Source organism: Eretmochelys imbricata, chromosome 3, assembly GCF_965152235.1.
Source record: "Eretmochelys imbricata isolate rEreImb1 chromosome 3, rEreImb1.hap1, whole genome shotgun sequence".
In the NCBI taxonomy this organism is placed as follows: domain Eukaryota; kingdom Metazoa; phylum Chordata; order Testudines; family Cheloniidae; genus Eretmochelys; species Eretmochelys imbricata.
Window position 1 is genome coordinate 115,455,154 of NC_135574.1, and position 22,092 is coordinate 115,477,245.

The 22,092-nt window shown below is 41.2% G+C and overlaps 1 protein-coding gene across 1 annotated transcript in view; it reads right to left on the bottom strand.

The window, feature by feature from the left end:
* Positions 1 to 22,092, bottom strand: part of SYNE1 (spectrin repeat containing nuclear envelope protein 1) — a 483,717-nt gene that overhangs the window by 188,289 nt on the left and 273,336 nt on the right. The window contains exons 72-79 of the mRNA XM_077812159.1: positions 20,066 to 20,191; positions 18,402 to 18,578; positions 14,491 to 14,756; positions 10,310 to 12,470; positions 8,721 to 9,058; positions 7,744 to 7,888; positions 5,007 to 5,225; positions 40 to 302 (exon numbers count right to left, since the gene is read on the bottom strand). Of these exons, the coding sequence (XP_077668285.1) occupies positions 40 to 302; positions 5,007 to 5,225; positions 7,744 to 7,888; positions 8,721 to 9,058; positions 10,310 to 12,470; positions 14,491 to 14,756; positions 18,402 to 18,578; positions 20,066 to 20,191 (3,695 nt within the window). The remainder of the gene's footprint in view (positions 1 to 39; positions 303 to 5,006; positions 5,226 to 7,743; positions 7,889 to 8,720; positions 9,059 to 10,309; positions 12,471 to 14,490; positions 14,757 to 18,401; positions 18,579 to 20,065; positions 20,192 to 22,092) is intronic.

Consider the following 22,092-nt stretch of genomic DNA (forward strand, 5'->3'; position numbering starts at 1 on the left):
TACTCTGAAACCTTTACTTAAATACTGTTTTCTCCTTACTTGTGGCATCGGTCTTGCATTGCTTTGATTTCTTGCATGAATGGTAGCTTCTCTTGTGAAGAAGTCTCCATTTCCACATCCTGGAGCATGCTCACTGCACGCTGCTTGAGCAGACCCAAAGATGACAGCTGCTGTTCCAGCTCCAGAATGAAAGTGCTGTGATAACCCAGAAGATCCAGAAGCTCTGTCTTTGATACCTTCTCAACTGAGCTCTCTGGTAAGCGACCTTGTAGTTGATCTATCATTATGGTGGCTTTTTGAATCTACGGAAAGAGATACAGGTTTTGACAACAATAAAGGTAAAACAAAAGATGGATACAGTTGATAGGAAAAGATCTAAACCTAGTATCACCAGAATCAGTAACTCATTATGATGCATTATGATTATACAGGACCTGGTGGATTTTAAAGCTATGTTATGGTTATTAAATCTGAGCACACCACCAGGCAGTGAATTCAAATTCAACCTATAACAGAAAAAAAGCAGTCATGTTGTACCAATCTGCCTCTATCAAAGCTAGATTTTTTTATTGGTATAGAAGGCTACAGCTTGTTCAGAAAGATCAGGTAGGACAAAAGGGCGGAGGTGTTGCCTTGTATATCAAAGATGAGTACACTTGTAGTGAAATTGAGATAGAAGTGGGAGGCAGACCTGATGAAAGTCTCTGGGTAAGGATAAAAGGGGTAAAAACAAGGGTGATATCATGTTAGGTATCTGCTATAGACCACTAACCAGGAAGAAGAGATGGACAAAGCTTTTTTTAAACAACTAACAAAATCATCCAAAACAGGAGATGGTGATAAAGGGGGACTTCAACTATCCAGACATCTGTTGGGGAAACACTGCAGCAGGCCAGATTATCCAACAAGTTCTTGGAATGCGTGGGAGACAACTTTTTATTTCAGAAGGAGGAAAAAGGGCCTATGGGTGAGGCTGTTCTAGATTTGATTCTGATCAACAGGGAGGAACTGGTTGAGAATTTGAAGGTGGAAGGCAGCTTGAGTGAAAGTGATCATGAAATGATAGATTCATGATTCTAAGGAATGATAGGAGAGAAAACAGCAAATAAAAACAGTGGACTTCGGGCAGACTTCAGCAACTCAGAGAACTGTAGGTAAGATTTCATGGGAAGCACGTTTAAAGGAAAAAAGAATTAAGGAGAGTTGGGATTTTTCAAAGAGACATTATTAAAGGCACAAAAGAAAACTCTCTCAATAGGAAAGATAGGGAGCATGGTAATAGACCACCTTGGCTTAGCCAGGAGATCTTCAATGATCTGAAACTCAAAAAAAAAAATTAATATGAAAAGTGGAAAGTAGGTCAAATTATGAAGGATGAATACAAAAAAAACACAACACCAACATGTAGGGATAAAATTAGAAAGACTAGCATACAAAACAAGATTAAACAGGCTAGGGACATAAAGGGTAACAAGAAAACATTTTTCAAATACATTAGAAGCAAGAGAAAGACCAAAGACAGGTGAGGCCATTACTCAGTGATGGGGATAAGACACTAAAAGAAAATGCAGCAATGTCTGAAGTGTTAAATGCCTTTTATGTTTCACTTTTCATCATAAAGGTTAGCAGTGACTGGATAACTAACATAGCGAACATCAATTTAAATGGGGTAGAATCAGAAGCTCAAATAGAAGAGTTACTTGGACAAATGAGATGCCTTCAAGGGCCTGGTGAAATACATCCTAGAATACTTAAGGAACAAGCTGAAGAAATATCTGAGCCATCTGCAATTATCTTTCAGAACTAATGAAAGATGGGAGAGATTACAGAGCAAAATTTGCCCTGGAAAAAGGCAAATACAGTACCTATCTATAAAAAGGGAAACAAGTACAATCCAGGGAATTACAGACCAATCAGCTTAACTTTGGTATCCGGAAAGATAATGGAGCAAATAAACAAACCATCAATTTGTAAGCACCTAGGAAAAAATAAGGAGATAAGTAACAGTCAATATGGATTTGCCAAGAACAAATCATGTCAAAGCAACCTAACAGCTTTCTTTGACAGGATAATAAGCCTTGTTGATGGGGAGGGAAGTGGTAGATGTGGTATATCTAGACTTTAGTAAGGCTTTTGATACTGCCTCAAATGACTTTCTCCTAAACAACCTAGAGAAATACAGCCTAGATCAGGGATCGGCAACCTTTGGTCCGCAGCCCGCCAGGGAAAGCCGCAATGGGGGCTGCGGGAAGGACAGCCTGCATATCCCTTAGCCTGAATCTGCAGACACTGCAGGTAAACAAACTGGCCCAGCCCACCAGCCGCTTTCTTTGGCGGGCCGCAGGCCAAATGTTGCCAATCCCTGGCCTAGATGAACCTACTATAAAGTGCACAACTGACTGTAAAAGTGTACTCAGAGTAGTTAGCAATGGCTCAAAATCAAGTTGGATGGGCATATCAAGTCCCAAAGGGTTCCGTCCTGGATCTGGCTCTATTCAATACTTTCATAAATGATTTGGATAATGACAGAGAGTACGCGTATGAAGTTCACAAATGATACCAAGCTGGGAGGGGTTACAAGCGCTTTGGAGGACAGAATTAGAATTCAAAATGATTTTGTCAAACTGCAGAAATGGTCTGAAACAAATAGGATGCAATTCAATAAGGACAAATGCAAAGTATTACACTTAGGATGGAATAACCAATTGCGCAAATACAATATGGGAAATCACTGCCTAGGAAAGACCACTGCAGAAAAGGATCTGCGGGGTAAACTGGATACAAACTAAGTAAATGTCAACAATGTAATATTGTAAGCAAACATTATTCTGGGATGTATTAGCAGGAGTATTGTAAGCAAGACACGAGAAGTAATTCTTCCACTCTACTCAGTGCTGATAAGCAGGGATCATAGAAATCTTTTTGCCATGGAAAAATGCACAATTTGCATTTTTACAGTGACTCTTTCATTTTTATGTTTTCTGAATATATTAAAAAAAACCCATATATTAAGTAAGGGGAACCCCGTTTATCCGATCTAACTGGAACCAGGGTCAAATCAGATAAGCAAAAATTCAGATAATCCGGAGACTGGGCAAAGAGCTTCAGCCCCAAACAGTGGGGCTCCTGCTATTACCATCTGGAACTGAAGCTCTGTGCCCATTCTCTGGATTATCCAAATTTTTGCTTATCTGATATGGTGCCTGTCCCTATTAGATTGGATAAATGGGGTTTTGTTGTATATTGTGGGTAGGGAAACTAAAGTTCAGCATTTCATTTTAATTGTAGAAAAACACAGAATTTAATGTTTTTTTTAATTGGAAAATGTTGGGCTTTTTAATCACAGAAAACTAGGATCCCTGCAGATAAGGCCCCAGCTGTAGTACTGTGTCCATTTCTGAGCACCACACTTCAGGAAAGATATGGACAGGAGGGCAATCAATTGTTCTCCTTAACTATGGAGACAGGACAAGAAGTAAGGGGCTTAAATTGCAGCAAGGAAGATTTAGGTTAGATTTAAGAAAAACTTCCTAACTGGAAGGGTAGTTAAGCACTGGAACAAATTACCTAGGGAGGTTGTGGAATCTCCGTCACTGCAAGTTTTAAAGAATAAGTCAGACAAACACCTGTCAGGGATGGTTTAGATAATATCTAGTCCTGTCTCAGTACAGGGGATTGGACTAAATGACCTACTGAGATCCCTTCCAATCCTAGATTTCTAGGATTCTAGAATACTGGGCTGACCCAGTAGTCATTGCGGGAGATATGGGTTCTGAGAGTGTACTTTCACTCTGGCAGTTGGTAGCGATGGGAAGGATGGTAAGCGAATGCCTTGCATTGCCATTGAGTGTTGAGTGACATCTTCTTGTTGATTCAGACATTATACCCTGAATTCTCTTTATACAGAAGGAGGAGTCGGCTTAGAGTTGGCCCTTTGGGAAGGCAAAGGAAAGAATGAGGGATCAGAGAGAACTACCAAAAGTATCAAAAACAAAATCAGGACTGAATTTACTGTACATAATATTATTTCCATTCCATTTTAGGTGTGCAATATGGTCTGGAGGAATAGGCATAGGTGTCAGGAGTTCTGAACCTGCCGTTGTTAATCACTTGCTGTTTGGCTTTGGACAAGTAGCTGGGCTTCTTAGTCTTAGTTTCCCCATATGTAAAATGGGGGTGACAACATTAACGGACCTATCTAACTAATTCAGCCTTCAGCCCTGTGAGGTAATGTCCATACAATGCTCTGAATCTGTAACACATTATATATTACAAGTAACGAAAACACACAAACAATGAAGTAGAAAGGAGTTATACAGACTCTAGCGGGATGGACACCCGCTTGGGCCCAGAGGGGTTTAAGATAGCCCTGGGGGAGGGCTGGGGCAGGGGAAGAGCTGGGCTGATTGGCAGAGCAGCCGCTGCTGGGGGCCATGCCCAAAACAGACCCCGTGGCCCTTATAAAAGCCAGGGAAGCCAGAAGCAGAAGAGATACTCTCTCTAGCTTCTGAGTGGGGAGGGACCCTGGCTGCAGGGACTAGATTGGAGCAGGGCTGGGGAAGGACCTGAGGAGCTCCAGCCAGGAAAGCCCCAGGCTGCGGCTTAGCATTAGGCCCAACAAGTACTGGGGTTGCAGGGGACAGCTCAAGGTTAGACAGAGGTAGCAGATCCAAACCCAACCTTGCCTGTGATGAGTGGCTCATACTGCAGTTTGCCCCAGGGTGTGTGGGCCAGCTGGTGACTGGCAGGAGCCTACGACTGAGGCGAGATACGGATAGTGGGTGGGGGGTTCCCCTGGGACGGGGAGACCCAGAACTGTGGGGTACCACCAGGGGGCAGCACCCAGCGAAAGGGGCACTGGGGTCCTGGGAGGGACAAGGGAGCCAGCAGCAAGGTGAGACACCGGCCTGAAGAGGGTGCTCCGGAGGCTGGAACGCTCATTCCCTGAGACGACCAGCAGGAGGCGCTGCCGGTGAGTCTGCGACCCGCGACACAGACCCTTATACCTTATCATTAAAGCCTTTCCACTTCTGCACTGCATCTTCCAATATCTTCTCCTGCTCTTGGGCCACACTCCGGAGCCGTGCCCAGCGTTGCCAGACAGTTGTCATTGACCTGCTTATTGTTGCCTTACTGGCATCATTTCCGATTTTTTCCAGCTGAGAGGCCTTTTCCTCCAGAACTGTGATCTTCTCATGGAAGGCGTTTACCATAGACACCAGAGACTGAAAAGCAAAACAAATGGCAGGATTTTCCTTTTTATAGCAATGCCTGAATTGCCACTCTTCCACCAGAGTAGAAGCTACTTCAACATTTCCCTTGTGAAGTTTATAACACAGCTATGGGCTGAAATGAGGCTTTAGCCTAAGAGCAATTTTTTTCAAATAGTTTTTTGCCGTTATAATGTTTTACATACATAACAATTTTAAAGTGTATCCATTATCCATGAGTAGAATGTGAAAAGTTTTGCATACCAGCAGTAGCTTGAGTGGAAGCTATGTGTGCCCACTAGTGAGTTTAAACACTAAGGCCCTGAATCCCCACTCGGTATGAACTTGGACATAATGGACACTAGTAGCCAAAAGGAGCCACTTTCAGCTCCTCAATTCAGGGCCACCTGATCCCAGCAGAAGTCAGAGCAGCAGCAGGTAAACTCTAATTTCTGTCCCAATCCCCAATCTACCAGGACGGTGCATTCACTTGGCAAAAGGAGGCAGATAAATCACCAGTACCAGGTCTATGTCAGTGGAAATTCTCTGCTGGGAATCTCCAGCTGGTCTCCAATGCTAGCTTTAATCTGGAGAATCTGGCCCTAGGTGTAGTTCTCTACAGTGAGTAAACATTTGAAACTCCACATGCACCTGCTTTCTTAAGCTACGTATGCACTACAAGCCAGGGATGTAATTTCTTTGCTCGTGTATGTGTATTCACATTATGCTCGTACTAGTTTAATGAGAGGTAAATAGCAGTGTACCTGCAGTAGCACTGGTAGCTACCGCGGAGGCCTGGTTAAGTCAGGCCAAGCACAAACCCACCTGAAACCAGTGGATAAGTACTTGGCACAGCTCAGCCATGCCTCCTCTGCCACTATCCATGCTATCACAGCTACATTGCTATTTATACTCGCGCTGCCTTGATGAAAGCTACCCTGAGTAGGTGTACGTGAGCAGGGAAATCATGCCTCTAGCTCTGTGTAGACATAACCTCACTCTCAAGAACACAAGGTTTTAAAAAAGGGCGTGTGTGGGACTGAATGCACCCCTGTATTTACACCTACAAACCACTGAAATAATCCCAGAACAAAATATGCCTTGTGAGGTATGATTTGATAACTAATAACTTGCTGGTCAAGAATATCATGGTGAAATGTGTGAGGCAATATTATATGTAAACTTATTAACATAGATGAAATTATGACAGAAATGTGTTTACCAGACAAAACTGGGGCGGGGTAAACCTGTTACTCAAAGACAAAGTACAAACTAATGCCTCTAACCAAATGTCATCAAAGTTACAGGGCAATTGCCTGTCAAGTGGCCATTCTTTGGCAACGAAGAGGGGCAGGAACAGATGGGTCTGCATTTTAGTAGATAACCACATGGGACCTCTTTCACCACAAGACTCCATGTTTCCATCCCCACAGCGGGAAGGAAAATGCATTTCAAAGGGTGACTAGACTATAAAAGTGAGGGGCAAAACCAACCCATGTTATCTCTCCCTCTCTCTTACTTTCATCCAAGACAACAAAGGAACCAGCCTTTGGACTTTGGGAGGGGTTCTGACCAAAGAATTTGGTCAGTCCTGTTGCTGGGAATATATGGTAAGAATTTTACCTTGAACCAAGTATTGTTTAAGTTTTAATTACTAGAAAGCATTTTATCTTTATTTCTCTTGTAACCATTTCTGACTTTAATGACTTATAGTTTTACTCACTTAAAAGCTCTCTCTTTGTAGTTTATTTAACTTGATTTCTTGCTTTTAATCAAAACTATTCCAGTGCTGTGTTTAAACTGAACTCTTTGGGTAATTCCAGTTAAAATAGCAAACTGTTTGCTTACTGACTCCTTACAGGGGCAACAAACTTCTAATATCTGAACTGCCCAGGAGTGTGCAGAACTCACGTGTTTGAGAAAATTCAGGACTGGGAATGGGTTGGGGTCACCCTGCAAGTGGTAACCAAGGCTGATAGAAGCTGGAGTGTGACTGGAGTGTTCCTGACTGGCTGAAGCTACATACAGACATTTAGGGTGTGACTTGCACGCTGTCTGTAAGGGGGGCCCAGGCTGGGAGCTACAACTGTAAAGCACTGTGAGGGAACCCAAGGTTGCAGGGTAGGTGGTGACACAACCCCTCACCCGTCTGGTCTGCATCCCAGAATGTGACAGTAGAATGCGAGTGTTCAAGATATCCCTGAAATACCATGGACTCAACTCAGAATTTTTAAGTTTTGTTTGTTTAAAATAGGTCCATAAGAATATTTCAGTGCAGTTACTTTATATTTAAACAAACCTTTTTGGAGTCTACCATTGAAAACACTATATATAGGAAGGAGAAGTCATTCTTATAAGTTAACTGTTATTTCATTTAGGCTGTAAATAAAAGTCTACATTATAAACCTGACACTTCATCACCTCACATATCTATCTAGTGGAAAACAAATAATGATGCAAGTCACTGATTGTCCTTGATATCTTGCATATGGCACAAGATTTAATTGATTCATATTGTTTTCAGTAACCTTACCTTATGTGCTAACAATTTCTCTTCTGCTTCATGACCAGAAGGAGCCTTGGCTACAGAGAATTCAGATAATTTCTTCTCAGCCTCGTTCATCAATTCAATAACCTGCTGCCTTGCTGTCTGGTACTCCTGCCACTGAGACGTATGCCTTGCAAAATGAAACACCAGCAAGAAAGATTTAATATAACACAAAATCATTTAGAATCAAACATTGTAACACCAGGGTCTAAACGTCACATATTTTGCTATTAGCAAATCTCTCCCATGGCTGGAGACGGGACACTAGATGGGGAGGGCTCTGAGTTACTACCGAGAATTCTTTCCTGGATATCTGGCTGGTGGGTCTTGCCCACACACTCAGGGTCTAACTGATCACCATATCTGGGGTCAGGAAGGAATTTCCTCCCAGATCAGATTGACAGAGACCCTGGGTTTTTGTTGGGTTTTTTTGCCTTCCTCTGCAGCATGGGACACAGGTCACTTGCAGGTTTAAACTAGTGTAATTGGTGAATTCTGTGTAACTTGAAGTCTTTAAACCATGATTTGAGGACTTCAGTAACTCAGCCAAAGGTTATGAGTCTTTTAAAGAGTGGGTGGATGACATTCACCTGCAATGTGCAGGAGGTCAGACTGGATGATCATGATGGACCTTTCTCTCCTTAAAATCTATGAGTCTAATACCTTTCATGAGAGAAACGCAACGTTTCTTACAATCATGAATCTCACAAAATCATGAAGCCCTGTAAATAACGTTTTGGATACCACTATACTCATTTAAAAATAAGTAAATTGAAACGTAGAGAACTTCCTAATGGTAAGTCAGCAGCACAGGAGGAAGCAGAATCCAGGAGTTCTGAATCATAAGCTACTGCTCTATTCCATAGAATACACTCTTACACAAACTTCAGTGAAGTTTCTGAAGTGTCTCCCTTTCTCTCATCAACAAAATGCGTTAAATTTAAAAGTGAATAAAAAAGTACTTCTGCAGTTGATCCTGCTGGGTTTCAGATTCTTGCTTGGTTCCTTTGCCCTTTTCTTCTAAAACAGCCACATTCTGTAACAGCTCTTCTCTTGCTGTGGCTTGGATAAACGGTTCCATCTCAGACACCAGGGCTTGTAGCTCCTCCAGATGACGAAGGAATTGATTTTCTGTGCTGAAAAATTCAGTGTGATTCCTCAGGTTCTCCTCAGAGCTCTCCACATCCAGACCATTCCTTGCCAAATGTAGCAATTGGTGGGCATCCTCAAGCCAGTCACCAGCTGTTTGTATCACTTGGTAGTACCTCTGGCATAGGCTATAGAGTTTCGTCAAAACAGCCTGAAACAACAGTGAAAATACTGCACACAGTTACAGAGCCAAATATCTATAACAGCAACAAAAAATCCCAAAAAGGTGTGACAGCTTCACCCACTCCCCACCCCTTTCAATCTTCTTCTTCATTAGGGGGAACAGCAGCTGTGGACAGCTGTCATAAATATAAAGGGGAGGGTAAACACTTTTAAATCCCTCCTGATCACAGGAAAAACCCTTTCACCTGTAAAGGGTTAAGAAGCTAAGACAACCTCGCTGGCACCTGACCAAAAGGACGAATGAAGAGACAAGATACTTTCAAAGCTGGAGGAGGGGGGAAACAAAGGGTTCTCTCTGTCTCTGTGTTGTTTTTGCCGGGATCAGAGCAGGAATGCAGCTTAGAACTCCTGTAAAGGGCTAATAAGCAATCTAGTTAGAGATGCGTTAGATTCTGTTTTGTTTAAATGGCTGATAAAATAAGTTGTGCTGAATGGAATGTGTATTCCTGTTTTTGTGTCTTTTTGTATCTTAAGGTTTTGCCTAGAGGGATTCTCTATGTTTTGAATCTGATTATCCTGTAAGGTATTTACCAACCTGATTTTACAGAGGTGATTCTTTTACTTTTTCTTCAATTAGAATTCTTCTTTTAAGAACCTAATTGTTTTTTCATTGTTCTTAAGATCCAAGGGTTTGGGTCTGTGTTCACCTACACAAATTGGTGAGGATTTTTATCAAGCCTTCCCCAGGAAAGGGGGTGTACGGTTTGGAAGGATTCTGGGGGGAAAGACGTTTCCAAGAGGGCTCTTTCCCTGTTATATATTTGTTCGACGCTTAGTGGTGGCAGCAATAAAGTCCAAGGGCGAAAGGTAAAATAGTTTGTACCTTGGGGAAATTTTAACCTAAGCTGGTAAAAATAAGCTTAGGGGGTTTTTCATGCAGGTCCCCACATCTGTACCCTAGAGTTCAGAGTAGGGAAGGAACCTTGACAACAGCATTTTTTCTTTGCCCACTACCGAGACTCAGGCTCTGGGGAGAACACAAGGAGTATGTGTGTGTGTGTGCTGAGGTGCGTCTTACTCCTTTTCTGTCCCTATACTGCGTCACAGGGTTGGGCTATGAACTGTGCCTAAAATCTCAGAAAAGACCATATGATTAGCAAAGCCAATCTGTTCATCATGATCAGAGACAATAAGCCAAGGCAACCTTATAATGATGTTTGTTTTCAGCAAGAAGCAAATAAAATAAATAAAAAAAATACAGATTAAACGATACACTAACCTGCCTCATATGAATGGCTTCTTGGACTTCACCATCTAGTTCTGATAGCTCAGCAAGGCTCTTTTCCAAGTCAGTAGGTATCAGTTCTTTAGCCTTCATGTACTTCTCCTTTTCTTTACGGTTCAGCGCATTCATTATTCTCAGGCTTGACTGCACTTCTTCCTGATGAATCTGAACCTTTCGGATCTCTTCCTGAATGTTTTGCAGTTTTGGGTCCAAGCTTAACGTTCCATTAAGTTCTGCTTTCACCCATCTCAGCCAGTCAAGTGAACGGCAGATCTCAGTCTGGAAGTCTATGCTTTGCACCAGCCTGTTTTCACACTCCATCACTGTGTCACCAATGGCAGCATGCAACAACTTCATTTTCTCTTGCCAAGACTGTACCTGATGATTTGCCATCTCATAGGTGGATGGGTCAAGCTGAGGACAAAGTGTTTCCACATGTTCAGTAACTCGCTTCAAAAGAATCCCGGTCTCTTGCAGGCTGCCAGCCAGAGAATGGTAGCTTTTCAGTTTCTCCTCTACTGGGAGTGTTTCTTCATTCACTTTCATCTGCTCTTTCTTCACTGCCTCTAATTGAGTCTCAAGCTGCATGCACATTTCCTCGTGTTCCTTGTAGGCCTCTATAGTGTCTTCCAAAAGATTAACTCTCTGTTCTATTTGCCTTTTCAGCTTGTGATACAGGGTGGTGAGTTTTAACATCTCTTCAGGTTTCCATGGTTGGCCAGTGCTTCGAAAAGCCTCTTTCTTCTGGTTCAATTCATCCATTGCTGCACCAAGGTTTACCACTTCACCTAAGAGAGCTTTGTAGTCCTGCTGGAGTGATACACCCTCTTTGGATAAAAGAGCCGCAGGAGTTTTGTTCATACTTAAAAACTGATCTTCCAGTTCAGTTAGAGCCTTAGTTGTCAACTCAATCAATGAAGCGTATTCTTTGCGAGCATGAATTGCTTCCTGAACCTTATAGAACTTATCTTTGGCTAAGGCAATGACAATATTAAATTGCTGTGGCAGGGCATTCAGTTTTTCATCCAGGTAAGAATGATCCACTTCATTAAGCGATGGCAAGATCTCCTGACCATCTCTTTCCAGTGTAAGTAAAAGATTTTCATATTCAGGAGACTGCTCAAGAATCTGCTGATACTTTGCCAGCTGTGAGTATAATTCAGAGTTACTATTCATTAAATTGATTTCAGGAAATGTGACAATATCAGCTTGTTTTATCCAATGAGAAGCTTTATCCAAATCTTCCTTGAAATATTTCCTGGAAACCATATTTTTCTCCAGTTCTACCAGTCGCTGGCTACACTTTTGTGAAACAGTGTCATACACATTCTGTAATTCCTGGAGTTTGTTTAACACCTCACTCTTTTCTTGTTCTGTTGTTTCTTTCATTAAATCCCTTCCCTGAGCCCACAGCCCAGTTATTTCACTCTGATAGGCCTTCATGCTAGCTTGGGCACTCTTACAAGTCCTGATCTGTTTGCTCACATCTTCTGGCAACAGACAGATATGTTCATGGAACGTTACCTTTTTCTCATGTTGCTGAATTTGGTTTGTAGCTTGAAAAGCTGCCATGAGGAACTGAGTCTTTTCAGATAATGCCTTATTCAGGTATTTTCTCCTCTGGCCAACCAGATCACTAAGACAATCCATGTGATTCTGTGCATCTGAAAGGGACTTCTGGAGGATCTGCCTTTCATTGAGGCCAAGGTTAGTCATCACCCTGTCAGCATCCTTTATGAGTGCTTTGAGAACAACCTGTTTGGCTTCCAGTTCACTGCAAACGGTGAGATGATCCATGAGAAGGCTCTGAGCCAGGTCTGGAGGAGGGCTCTGTTTAAGAGCCTCAGAGATGCTAGGCTGCTGCTCTTCTGCCCACTCCATCAGTTCTTGAAACTTAGAATGCACCAAACTCAGTTCCTCTAAGGTTGTGATAGAAACCTGGATTTTTCTCTTGACTAGGTCCTCCAGCTGAGACCAGCGTTGTTCAAAATGACCAGTCTGCTCTTTCACTAATTCTTTGTCATCTAGATTCAGATGTTCCATCATTTTCTGTTTCTGGTTTTTCAGGTCTTCAAGGGCAAATCTCCTCTCCTGCAGAGCCAATGCTACGTTTTTCAGAGCCTCAAGGTGTACAGTCGTACTCTCAGCATCTGATCTGTTGACAAAATGCATGGTACAAAAATTAAATGCCAGCTGGTATCTGTAGTGGGGCGGTCACCCTGCTCTGGCTCAGAATGCATTAAAAGCCAGCTCCCTGAGAGCCAATAAGAAAAGGCTGGGAGGCAGCCAATCAGGGCCAGGCTGGGCCCTCTAAAAGGGCTGTGAGCCAGGAGCTGAGTCAGTCTCTCTCTAGCTTTGGAGAAAGATGGACCTAGCTGCCTGAAGGAGCAAAGGATACTGTGGACAGAGCAGTGGGTGGGGGAAGGGGCAGGCTGAGCTGGGGAGCTCAGGCCTGGCGACCCCCCAGGCTGCGGCCTGATAGGAAGGCCTAGAGAGGTACTGAGCTGCAGCGAAAGGCAGCAGGTCCAAACCCCCCTTGCCAATGATGAGTGGCCATTACACTGTAGTCTGCCCCAGTGAAGAGGGGCTAGCTGATGACTGGCAGTAGCCACTGAGGCGAGGTGGGCTTAGAGGGTTGGGGTTCCCTTGGGAGGAGAGACCCAGACAGCGGGGGTCCTGCTGGGGCAGAATCCCAGGGTAAGGGGCACCAGGGTCCGGGAGGCAAACGGGGGCCTGAGCAGGTGAGCCACCAGCCAGCAGAGGGCACACTGAGCTGGAAGCGAGCTAATTCCCAGGGTAACCAGCAGGAGGCGCCACATGGGTAAGTCTCGACTCGTTACATGATCTCAGGGTACGGTTTTCAAAGGAGCCAAAGACAGTTAGGTGCCCACATCATATTGAAGTTCATTGGGATCTGGATGCCTAAATCCCTTAGCTCTTTTGAAGATAGCCAATTCAATCATTAACTACAAGTTTAATATTTCTACTATTCCTCCCCCTCCTCCACAAGGTGTCTGTCATTTGGTAAAATATTCAAATTAGCAATGTAAGTACTGGCAGTTCACACATGTAACATATTGTATATGTAAACAACAAATCAAATATTGCACTAGAGAAAATATTACAACAACAAAATATATCTTTGTTTAGGACTCAATCCATTAAACTCAAAGGGAGTTTTACCAAATGACCTCAATAGGAGCAGAATTGGACTGTTACTCCTTTGAAATATATAATCTTAGGCAGTGCCTAAAATATTATCTCAATGATGAAGGAGAAATTAAGCTTTCAATAATTTAAAACTAACCATTATATAAAATACAATGGAATAGTTTAGACATGTGGTACTAATATCAAAACATGCCTTTTGGAAGTGCATTCCTGATTAATTCAGTCATGTATTCATTTACGATTACAGAATTATGCCTGCATGACATTTTGAATAGTTAAACTATAATCTTGCAAGATCTGACAACCCTGCAGTTCTCAATTATGCCATGAATATTAAAGGGCTTCTAAAGGGGAAAAGGTAGCACAGACATAGGTCCAAATCCTCAGCTGGAGTTAGTGCACACCCCTTGAAGACGAGCTGAGGACGTTGCCTATTTAAAAAATACAAGCATTGTGTACTTCGACCTCCTTCCACCTCAAAATAATGAATTTTGCTATTAGGAGTTTTTATTAAGTAAGGTATAGAAAAAGGATTTTACTGAACATAGCCTCTTAAGACACTGTAAGAAGTAGGGTTGCCAGTTTGAAAGGAGACCTGTACAGTGTCCGGTCACATGTACTGACCGGACACTAAAATTCCAGTTACCACGGGGTGGGGGGGACAAGAGATGAGGCGCTGGGTCATCAACACATGCCAGCCCCTGCTCAGCTGGGGCCGTCTCCTACCTGCATCTCATGGGCAGGCAGGCTCCTGTCCTAGCCTAGGAGCAGAGGGAGCCCAGCTGGTGGGAGGGAAAGGAGGTGTACAGGATCAAGCGAGGAGAAATGGGGAGAGCAGTGAGTGATAGGGGCAGGGCCTCAGAGGAAGAGGTGGGGAGGGAAGAGGTTCTGGCTCTCCTGCTGTAGTGTCTGGTTTTCAGAAATCAGAAAGTTGGCAACCCTAGTAAGAAGGTTTCTTAACAAGTGTGGGATGTATCAGGTTTGTATGAGTCAGGCCTCTCTACCTGGCCAGGTTGTCCCATTCCTTTGTAAACTTTTGCAAGAAGATTTCTACTACATTCATGCGATCATGGTAATCCCTTGTCCTCTGAAGATCCTCCTCTCGCTGTATGAGCAAATTGTTTGCCTGAAGACAGAGGTCCAGCCACTGGTTGCTGAAGTGACCTATTTCCTTATGCTCAGGAGACTCCTGTCCTTGTGTTAGTTTATTCACCTTTTCAGTCACAGCGGTAAGAGCTGCCTCTTTAGAATGCAGCTTCTGACTGAATTCCTGTTAGAGACACAAAACAAAAATGAAATTGAGATGTTCCATTTCAAATATAATCTGAGGTTTGAATGAAAACTCTGAAAACATCCTGCTTAGAGCTAGACTGTGGTGCAGCTTTATGCAGCTGTGCAGGTATACAAGGGGAATAAGATCCTTTCCCGACCCTGGCTTGCAGCTCCAAGTATAGGGTTGCGGAGGGGTATAAGAGCAATCTCTGCAAAGCTGCAATTGGGAAGAGGCTAGTAGCAAATTACGTTCTTCATCAGAGCAAGGGTGGACGAGGGGAGGAATTGTGACTGGAGTTATAGTCCCTTCCATGGACTTCTCCTGGGGACACAGCTAACCCCACCTCTCCCACAGGACAGAACAGTCTAGCTTTTATTAGAGTCAATTCTGCCAGTACTATATCTAGCTATATCGATCAATCTATATCTATCTCACACTTTTTTAGGGCTGTCAATAAATCACAGTTAACTCACATGATTAACTAAAAAAATAATAATCATGATTAAAAAATTAATTGCTATTAATTGCACAGTTAAACAATAGAATACCAATTTAAGTTTATTAAATTTGTTCTGGATGTTTTTCTACATTTTCAAATATATTGATTTCAATTACAACAGAATACAAAGTGTACAGTGCTCACTTTATATTTTTTATTACAAATATTTGCACTGTAAAAATGATAAAGAAATCTTATTTTCAATTCACCTCACAGAAGTACTGTAGTGCAATCTCTTTATCATGAAAGTGCAACTTAAAAATGTAGAATTTTTTTTGTTACATAACTGCACTCAAAACCAAAACAGTGTAAACCTTTAACACCTACAAGTCCACGCAGACCTACTTCTTGTTCAGCCAATCACTAAGACAAACAAGTTTGTTTATATTTACGGGAGAGAATGCTGCCTGCTTCTTCTTTACAATGTCACCTAAAAGTGAGAACAGGTGTTTGCATGGCACTTTTGTAGCCAGCATTGGAAGGTATTTACGTGCCAGATATGCTGAACATTTGAATGCCCTTCATGCTTCGGCCACCATTCCAGAGGACATGCTTCCATGCTAATAATGCTTATTAAAAAATAATGCATTAATTACAATTGTGACTGAACTCCTTGGGGGAGAACTGTATGTCTCCTGCTCTGTTTTACCCGCATTCTGCCATACATTTCATGTTATAACAGTCTTGGATGATGACCCAGCACATGTTCATTTTAACACTTTTTCACTGCAAATTTGACAAAATGCAAAGAAGATACCAATGTGAGGTACTTCTATAGATAGATACAGCACTTGACCCAAGATTTAAGAATCTGAAGTGCCTTCCAAAATCTGAGAGGGATGAGGTATGGAGAATGCTTTCAGAAGTCTTAAAAGAGCAACACTCCAATGAGGAAACTACAGAACCAGAACCACCAAAAAAGAAAATCAACCTTCTGCTGGTGGCATCTAACTCAGATGATGAAAATGAACATGTGTTGGTCCACACTGCTTTGGATTGTTATCGAGCAGAACCATGTTATCAGCATGGACGCATGTCTCCTGGAATGGTGGTTGAAGCAATAAGGGATATATGAATCTTTAGCACATTTGCCATGTAAATATCTTACGACGCTGGCTACAACAGTGCCATGCAAACGCCTGTTCTCACTTTCAGGTAACATTGTAAACAAGAAGCAGGCAGCATTATCTCTTATAAATGTAAACAAACTTGCCTGTCTGAGCGATTGGCTGATCAAGAAGACAGACTGATTGGACTTGTAGGCTATAAAATACGGTTTATTTTTGAATGCAGATTTGGTGTTTTTTACATAATTCTACATTTGTAAATTCAACTATCAGGATAAAGAGACTGCACTACAGTACTTGTATTAGGTGAATTAAAAATACTATTTCTTTTGTTTTTTCAGTGCAAATATTTGTAATAAAAATAAATATAAAGTGAGACTTGTATACTTTGTATTGTGTTGTAATTGAAAACAATATATTTGAAAATGTAGAAAACATCCAAAAATATTTAAATAAATGGTATTATTGTGTACAATGACACCTGACAGTGAGAACAGGCATTTGCATGGCATTGCTGTAGCCAGCGTTGCAAGATATTTATGTGCAGGATGTGGTAAAGATTCGGTAAAGATTCATATGTCCCTTCATGCTTCATCCCACCATTCCAGAATACATACTTAGATGCTGATGACAGGCTCTGATCAATAACAATCCAAAGCAGTGTGGACTGATGCATGTTCATTTTCATCATCTAAGTCAGATGCCACCAGCAGAAGGTTGATTTTCTTTTTTGATGGTTCCGGTTCTGTAGTTTCCGCATTGGAGTCTTTTCTCTTAAGACTTCTGAAAACATGTTCCACACCTCGTCCCTCTCAGATTTTGGAAGGCACTTCAGATTCTTAAATCATGGGTCAAGTGCTTTAGCTATCTTTAGAAATCTCACATTGGTATCCTCTTTGCGTTTTGTCATATCTACAGTGAAAGTGTTCTTAAATCGAACAACATGTGCTGGGTCATCATCTGAGACTGCTATAACACGAAATATATGGCAGAATGCAGATAAGAGAGAGCAGGAGACATTCAATTTTTTCCCAAGGAGTTCAGTCACAAATGTAATTAATGCATTATTTTTTTAATGAGGGTCATTGGCATGGAAGCATGTCATCTAGAATGATGGCCAAAGAATAAAGGCACAAAGGAATGTTTAGCGCATCTGGCATGTAAATACCTTGTAATGCCGGCTACAACAGTGCCATGCAAACACCTGTTCTCACTTTCTGGCAACATTGTAAACAAGAAGCAGGCAGTATTATCTCCCGTAAATTTAAACAAACTTGTTTGTCTTAGTGATTGGCTGAACAAGAAGTAGGACTGAATGGACGTGTACGCTCTAAAGTTTTACATTAATTTTTGTTACGAAAATTTTTGTTACTGCACTCAAAAAAAATCTGCATTTGTATGTTGCACTTCCACAATAGAGATTGCACTACAGTATTTGTATGATGTGAACTGAAAACTAGTATTATTTTATCATTTTTACAGTGCAAATATTTGTAATAAAAATAGAGTGAACACTGTACACTTTGTATTCCATGTTGTGAATTGAAAAAATATTTGAAAATGTAAAGAAAATCCAAAATTTAATAAATTAATTGTTATTAATCACAGTTTTAATTGCTGTTAAACAATAGAATACCAATTGAAATTTATCGCAATTAATTTGAGTTAATCTCGTGAGTTAACTGCAATTAATCAACAGTCCTAGTCAAATTTTATCTGATAATAGTTTAGACTGCTTTAGAAATAGTTACGTTATTTAGTTAGTTTTTCATAGTATGTTACAGATTTTAACATATATGCAATAGGCAATTAGTTTCCTGAAAACAAAGGGAACCTAGCACAGTAAAGATTTGACTGTCTACTCTAAAACTGTAGGGGAAGTATTAAAATATTTCCCTTTTTGCTTTAGCTCTCTGTAGCACCAACGTAAGCAAAAACAGTCCCCTCTCATCCTTCCTTGCATGGCTGTTACAGAATCAATGCACCCACGCAGGGGATCTAGCAAGTTCTATAATAAAATGAACTGTTGGATACATTTCCTCCTTTCTTCGCTTTCAGAACACAAGGACTCCTTACCTTAACCTGAAAAACCATGTTCTGGGCAATGTTTAGTTCCAGTTCTGCCCACCTCCTCTTCATATTCTGTAGTTGGTGGTCTGCATCCTGGAAATATATCCAAAGCTCAGCCTTCATATGTTTTATCTCTTCCCAACCCTGAGCCAGGTACTGTGAGTGCATTATCTGCTGCTCGATCTAAAAAGAAAAGAATAGCAATGGGAATGTTTTAATGTAAGTATTCATGCGCTGCGCAAAATGTACAGTAGAACTGTGCAAAGGACAGATTTGAGGAGTAGATTCTGGAGGGGACTAAGTGGAGCTTGCAGAAGGCATTACTGTCCAAAAAAAGCCTTAACCTTGGAAAGTCATAAAACAAGACTGTGTCAGAGGAAAGCCACAAGAAATTATTAGGAAAGCTAATTCACAATTGACTCATAATAAATTTCATTGTAAGAGACTTAAAAAAGAATCTAACAATTCTTTAGAGATAATTCAGGGTTCAACGATTTCTTTAAAAGCTCAGATCAACTATACAATTCAAGTCTCTTTACTCTCTCGCTTGCACTTTATGAATCATGCCAGATGGTGACATATATACATAAACATATACCCTCTCACCATGAAAACTTAATTCAATTTGTGTGTTTCATTCCAATTTGCCTAACACAGTTATTTTCCTTATGTGTCATTTAGGAGAATTCCCAGAATTCAGCAAGGAGAATGCTTACCAAATCTGAGTCCATCAGTCACATTAAACCCATATTAACAGAGTGTCACTTGCTTCAAATGCAACAGCAAGATGCCTTTAAGACTTAGGTTCTCAAAAGGCTTAAAATGTCTCGGTGCTATCCTACTTATGTTTTTTTCTCCTGCTGGTTATTTAACAAGCCATTCCTATTGCTAAAACTGGAAGCACCTTTTATCTGTTCTGTATATATCTGCAGACTGTAGTTTATGGGTTGCTTGGATTTGGATTTTAACTTCCTTCTTTAATATGGAATTTGATTCCTGTATGCATTAGACTGTTACACTCAATGGAGTGAATTTTAAATGTTATCAGAATGTGGTTTTTCCTGATAAAGCGTATACTGCAGTGAGATGTTTTCATGGAAGAATGTAAATGATGTTTGTTCATGGATAACTTAGGTGAATATATTTTAAGTTTAAAACTCTGATATAATATCTTTCTACACATGCACATGTAAAAAGCACATTTTATTTAAAAATTAAAAGTACCATTGTAGAAAATTTTATGGTATACCAATTTTAGTGATAAACAAGAAAATCAGGCTTGTGTTTCATAAATTTACGTTTTCTTAAACACTAAGCACTAGAAAATAGCTAAAGTCATGTTTGTGCAACTGAAAACAGTAATACATTGGCCCAGGTTCTGCTTTTTCACACAGCCATAATATACACTATATACTGCTGCCTTGAAGCACTGTTCCTGAAAATCCCCACTCCAGCAACCTCACTCTAAGATGCTTGTTGCATAGCAGGATGACAACATGAAAGTATAATTTAAAAAAAAGTAAAATTTCCTCAGTGAGAAAGTTAAGATGTAAGTACAGAAGATGTTTCTTTAGACCATTACCTAATATGAACCTTGTGTAAGAGGATAGATCAAGACAATTAAAACTCTAAGGAGGATTAGAGGTTGGCTGCTGTGGTTTCTCTCGTACCGTTTGCTTTGTTTGTTGAATGTCTGTTGCTGTATTCTTCACTCTGGTATCTGACAAATCGCACATAGAGCACAACAGATCCAAGTATGTGCTTGCCTGTTCCTGCAGAGCTCGGAAATGTTTAACCTGAAGGAAGACAATCCTCATATATATTCTGGAACTCATCACATTTCATTAAAACTTTCATTTGTCATAATTTTCAGATGGATGGAAAATGTAAGAGACCAGCTTCAGAGAAGGCTATTTTGTCTTAACCACAATTATCTGGACTATTTACCAATCAACTTATGGGAAATACATTGCTCACAATGCTAAAGAATGACAACTATATCTTGTTTATTTTTTAGATCAAAGCTCTGAGGGACATGTTGTCCCCTATATAGATTATTCCCTTACAAAGAACTGTTTAAACATGCAGAGTTTCATCTAGATCATTTCCTCAGTGGAAAAGGAAACAGGATTTACATCACTGTTGAGCTGAGAGGGGTGGCTGTCTAGACCTATGAATTCTCCAAAATCTGAATAGATTCTGGTGGGATTCAAGGTGATCTATGCAGAGGGCTGGTTTCTCCATATACGCTTCAGAGCCCTCCCAATCCTGCTTTGCCTCAATGGTAGCACAACTCTGACAGGTTAGGGACTCTCCCTCCAGCTACTGTCCATGGGATGCTCCTTGAAGGAGGCTCCCCATCGCATAGGAAAGGGTTACATTAATGTTGACAAGCACAGCACTAACTTACCTCCTCAAATAATGAGTGGCTGGTAAGGAAACTGTATCCTATAGAAAAAAAACGGTCTCCCATAACTGGCCCCACTATGGAGTGAAAACCAGTCCCTGAAGAACTCTTTCAAAGAGGCTCAAGGGAAGGGAAAAACAATGCTACAGGGGTGGTACTTTCTCCTTCCCTATCCTGCCCAGCCATAATCTGTGGCATGAGTCCCCTCCACTACTATATGTAGGTGATATGACCCTAAATTTCTGAATGTGCAGCTTCAAATCAGTTCAGTTTTAATCCAGGGCTCAAAATTTATGCAAAATAGTTAAGTATTAAAAAATAATCAAGTAAAAATGAAACAACAACAATTACAAATTACTTTCTAAGGTATCAGAGTCTTATGAGAACACCTTAACTTCATGCTTCCTTTCTGTATGGGGAAAAAGACCCAGAAGAGGTCAAAATCCACAAAAAGGGACACAGGACATGGAAAATTCCTTAAGGTAATTTTTGTATGACATCCGTGCATCCGAAATCAGATCTCAGATAAGGACGTTGTCAGATGGATTGGGACCTATGGGATATACAAGCTGTACAAGACCAGAGATACTTCATTTCAGGTTGACAGAGCACAGCACTGAAACTTACCTACTAAAGTCATGTCTGGCTGGTAAGGAAACTGTATCCTACAGAAAAGCCATCTCCCATAACTGGCCCCACCATAGAGAATGGTTGGATGACTATGGAGGCCACCCCGCCACAACACCAGTGTGATGGCTGCAAAGCATGTAGCTGTCTGGAGATGCAGAAATTTATACATGAGCTCTCCAGTTTCTGCGTTCCACTATCTACCTGTCTTGTCATTTATATCATCATCATCACCACTGCTACCAAGGTCTCCTAGTCCTGATGGTTGAGACAGTCAGTATTCCTATCCAAAAGCCAACATTATTTTCAGTGGTTCTAGGATCTGAGAGAACTCCCCTGTTCAGCTGTGGATAGAGGAATTGATCAGCTTTGAACTTTAGCCTTCTGCGCTTCAAAATAAAATAAAAAAAATCTGGAAGCATCTGGGGACAGATCTTCTGTACCAACTTCCAAGTGCTGATATGCCCTGAAAAGGAGTGTCTGCCACCCGTCACTGTTTGGTTTCCATTGGAGTGTGTGGAAGGGATGCATTTTTTCAAGTCCCATACTTTAGTGTGAGGTTCTGGGGAGCCTACATATCTCCTTGCTTCCTTTCCCTGGCAGAACTCCACAAGAAAGCTGTCAGCCAGGGATAACCCAATAACCTCAGGCTGAAACCTTTTA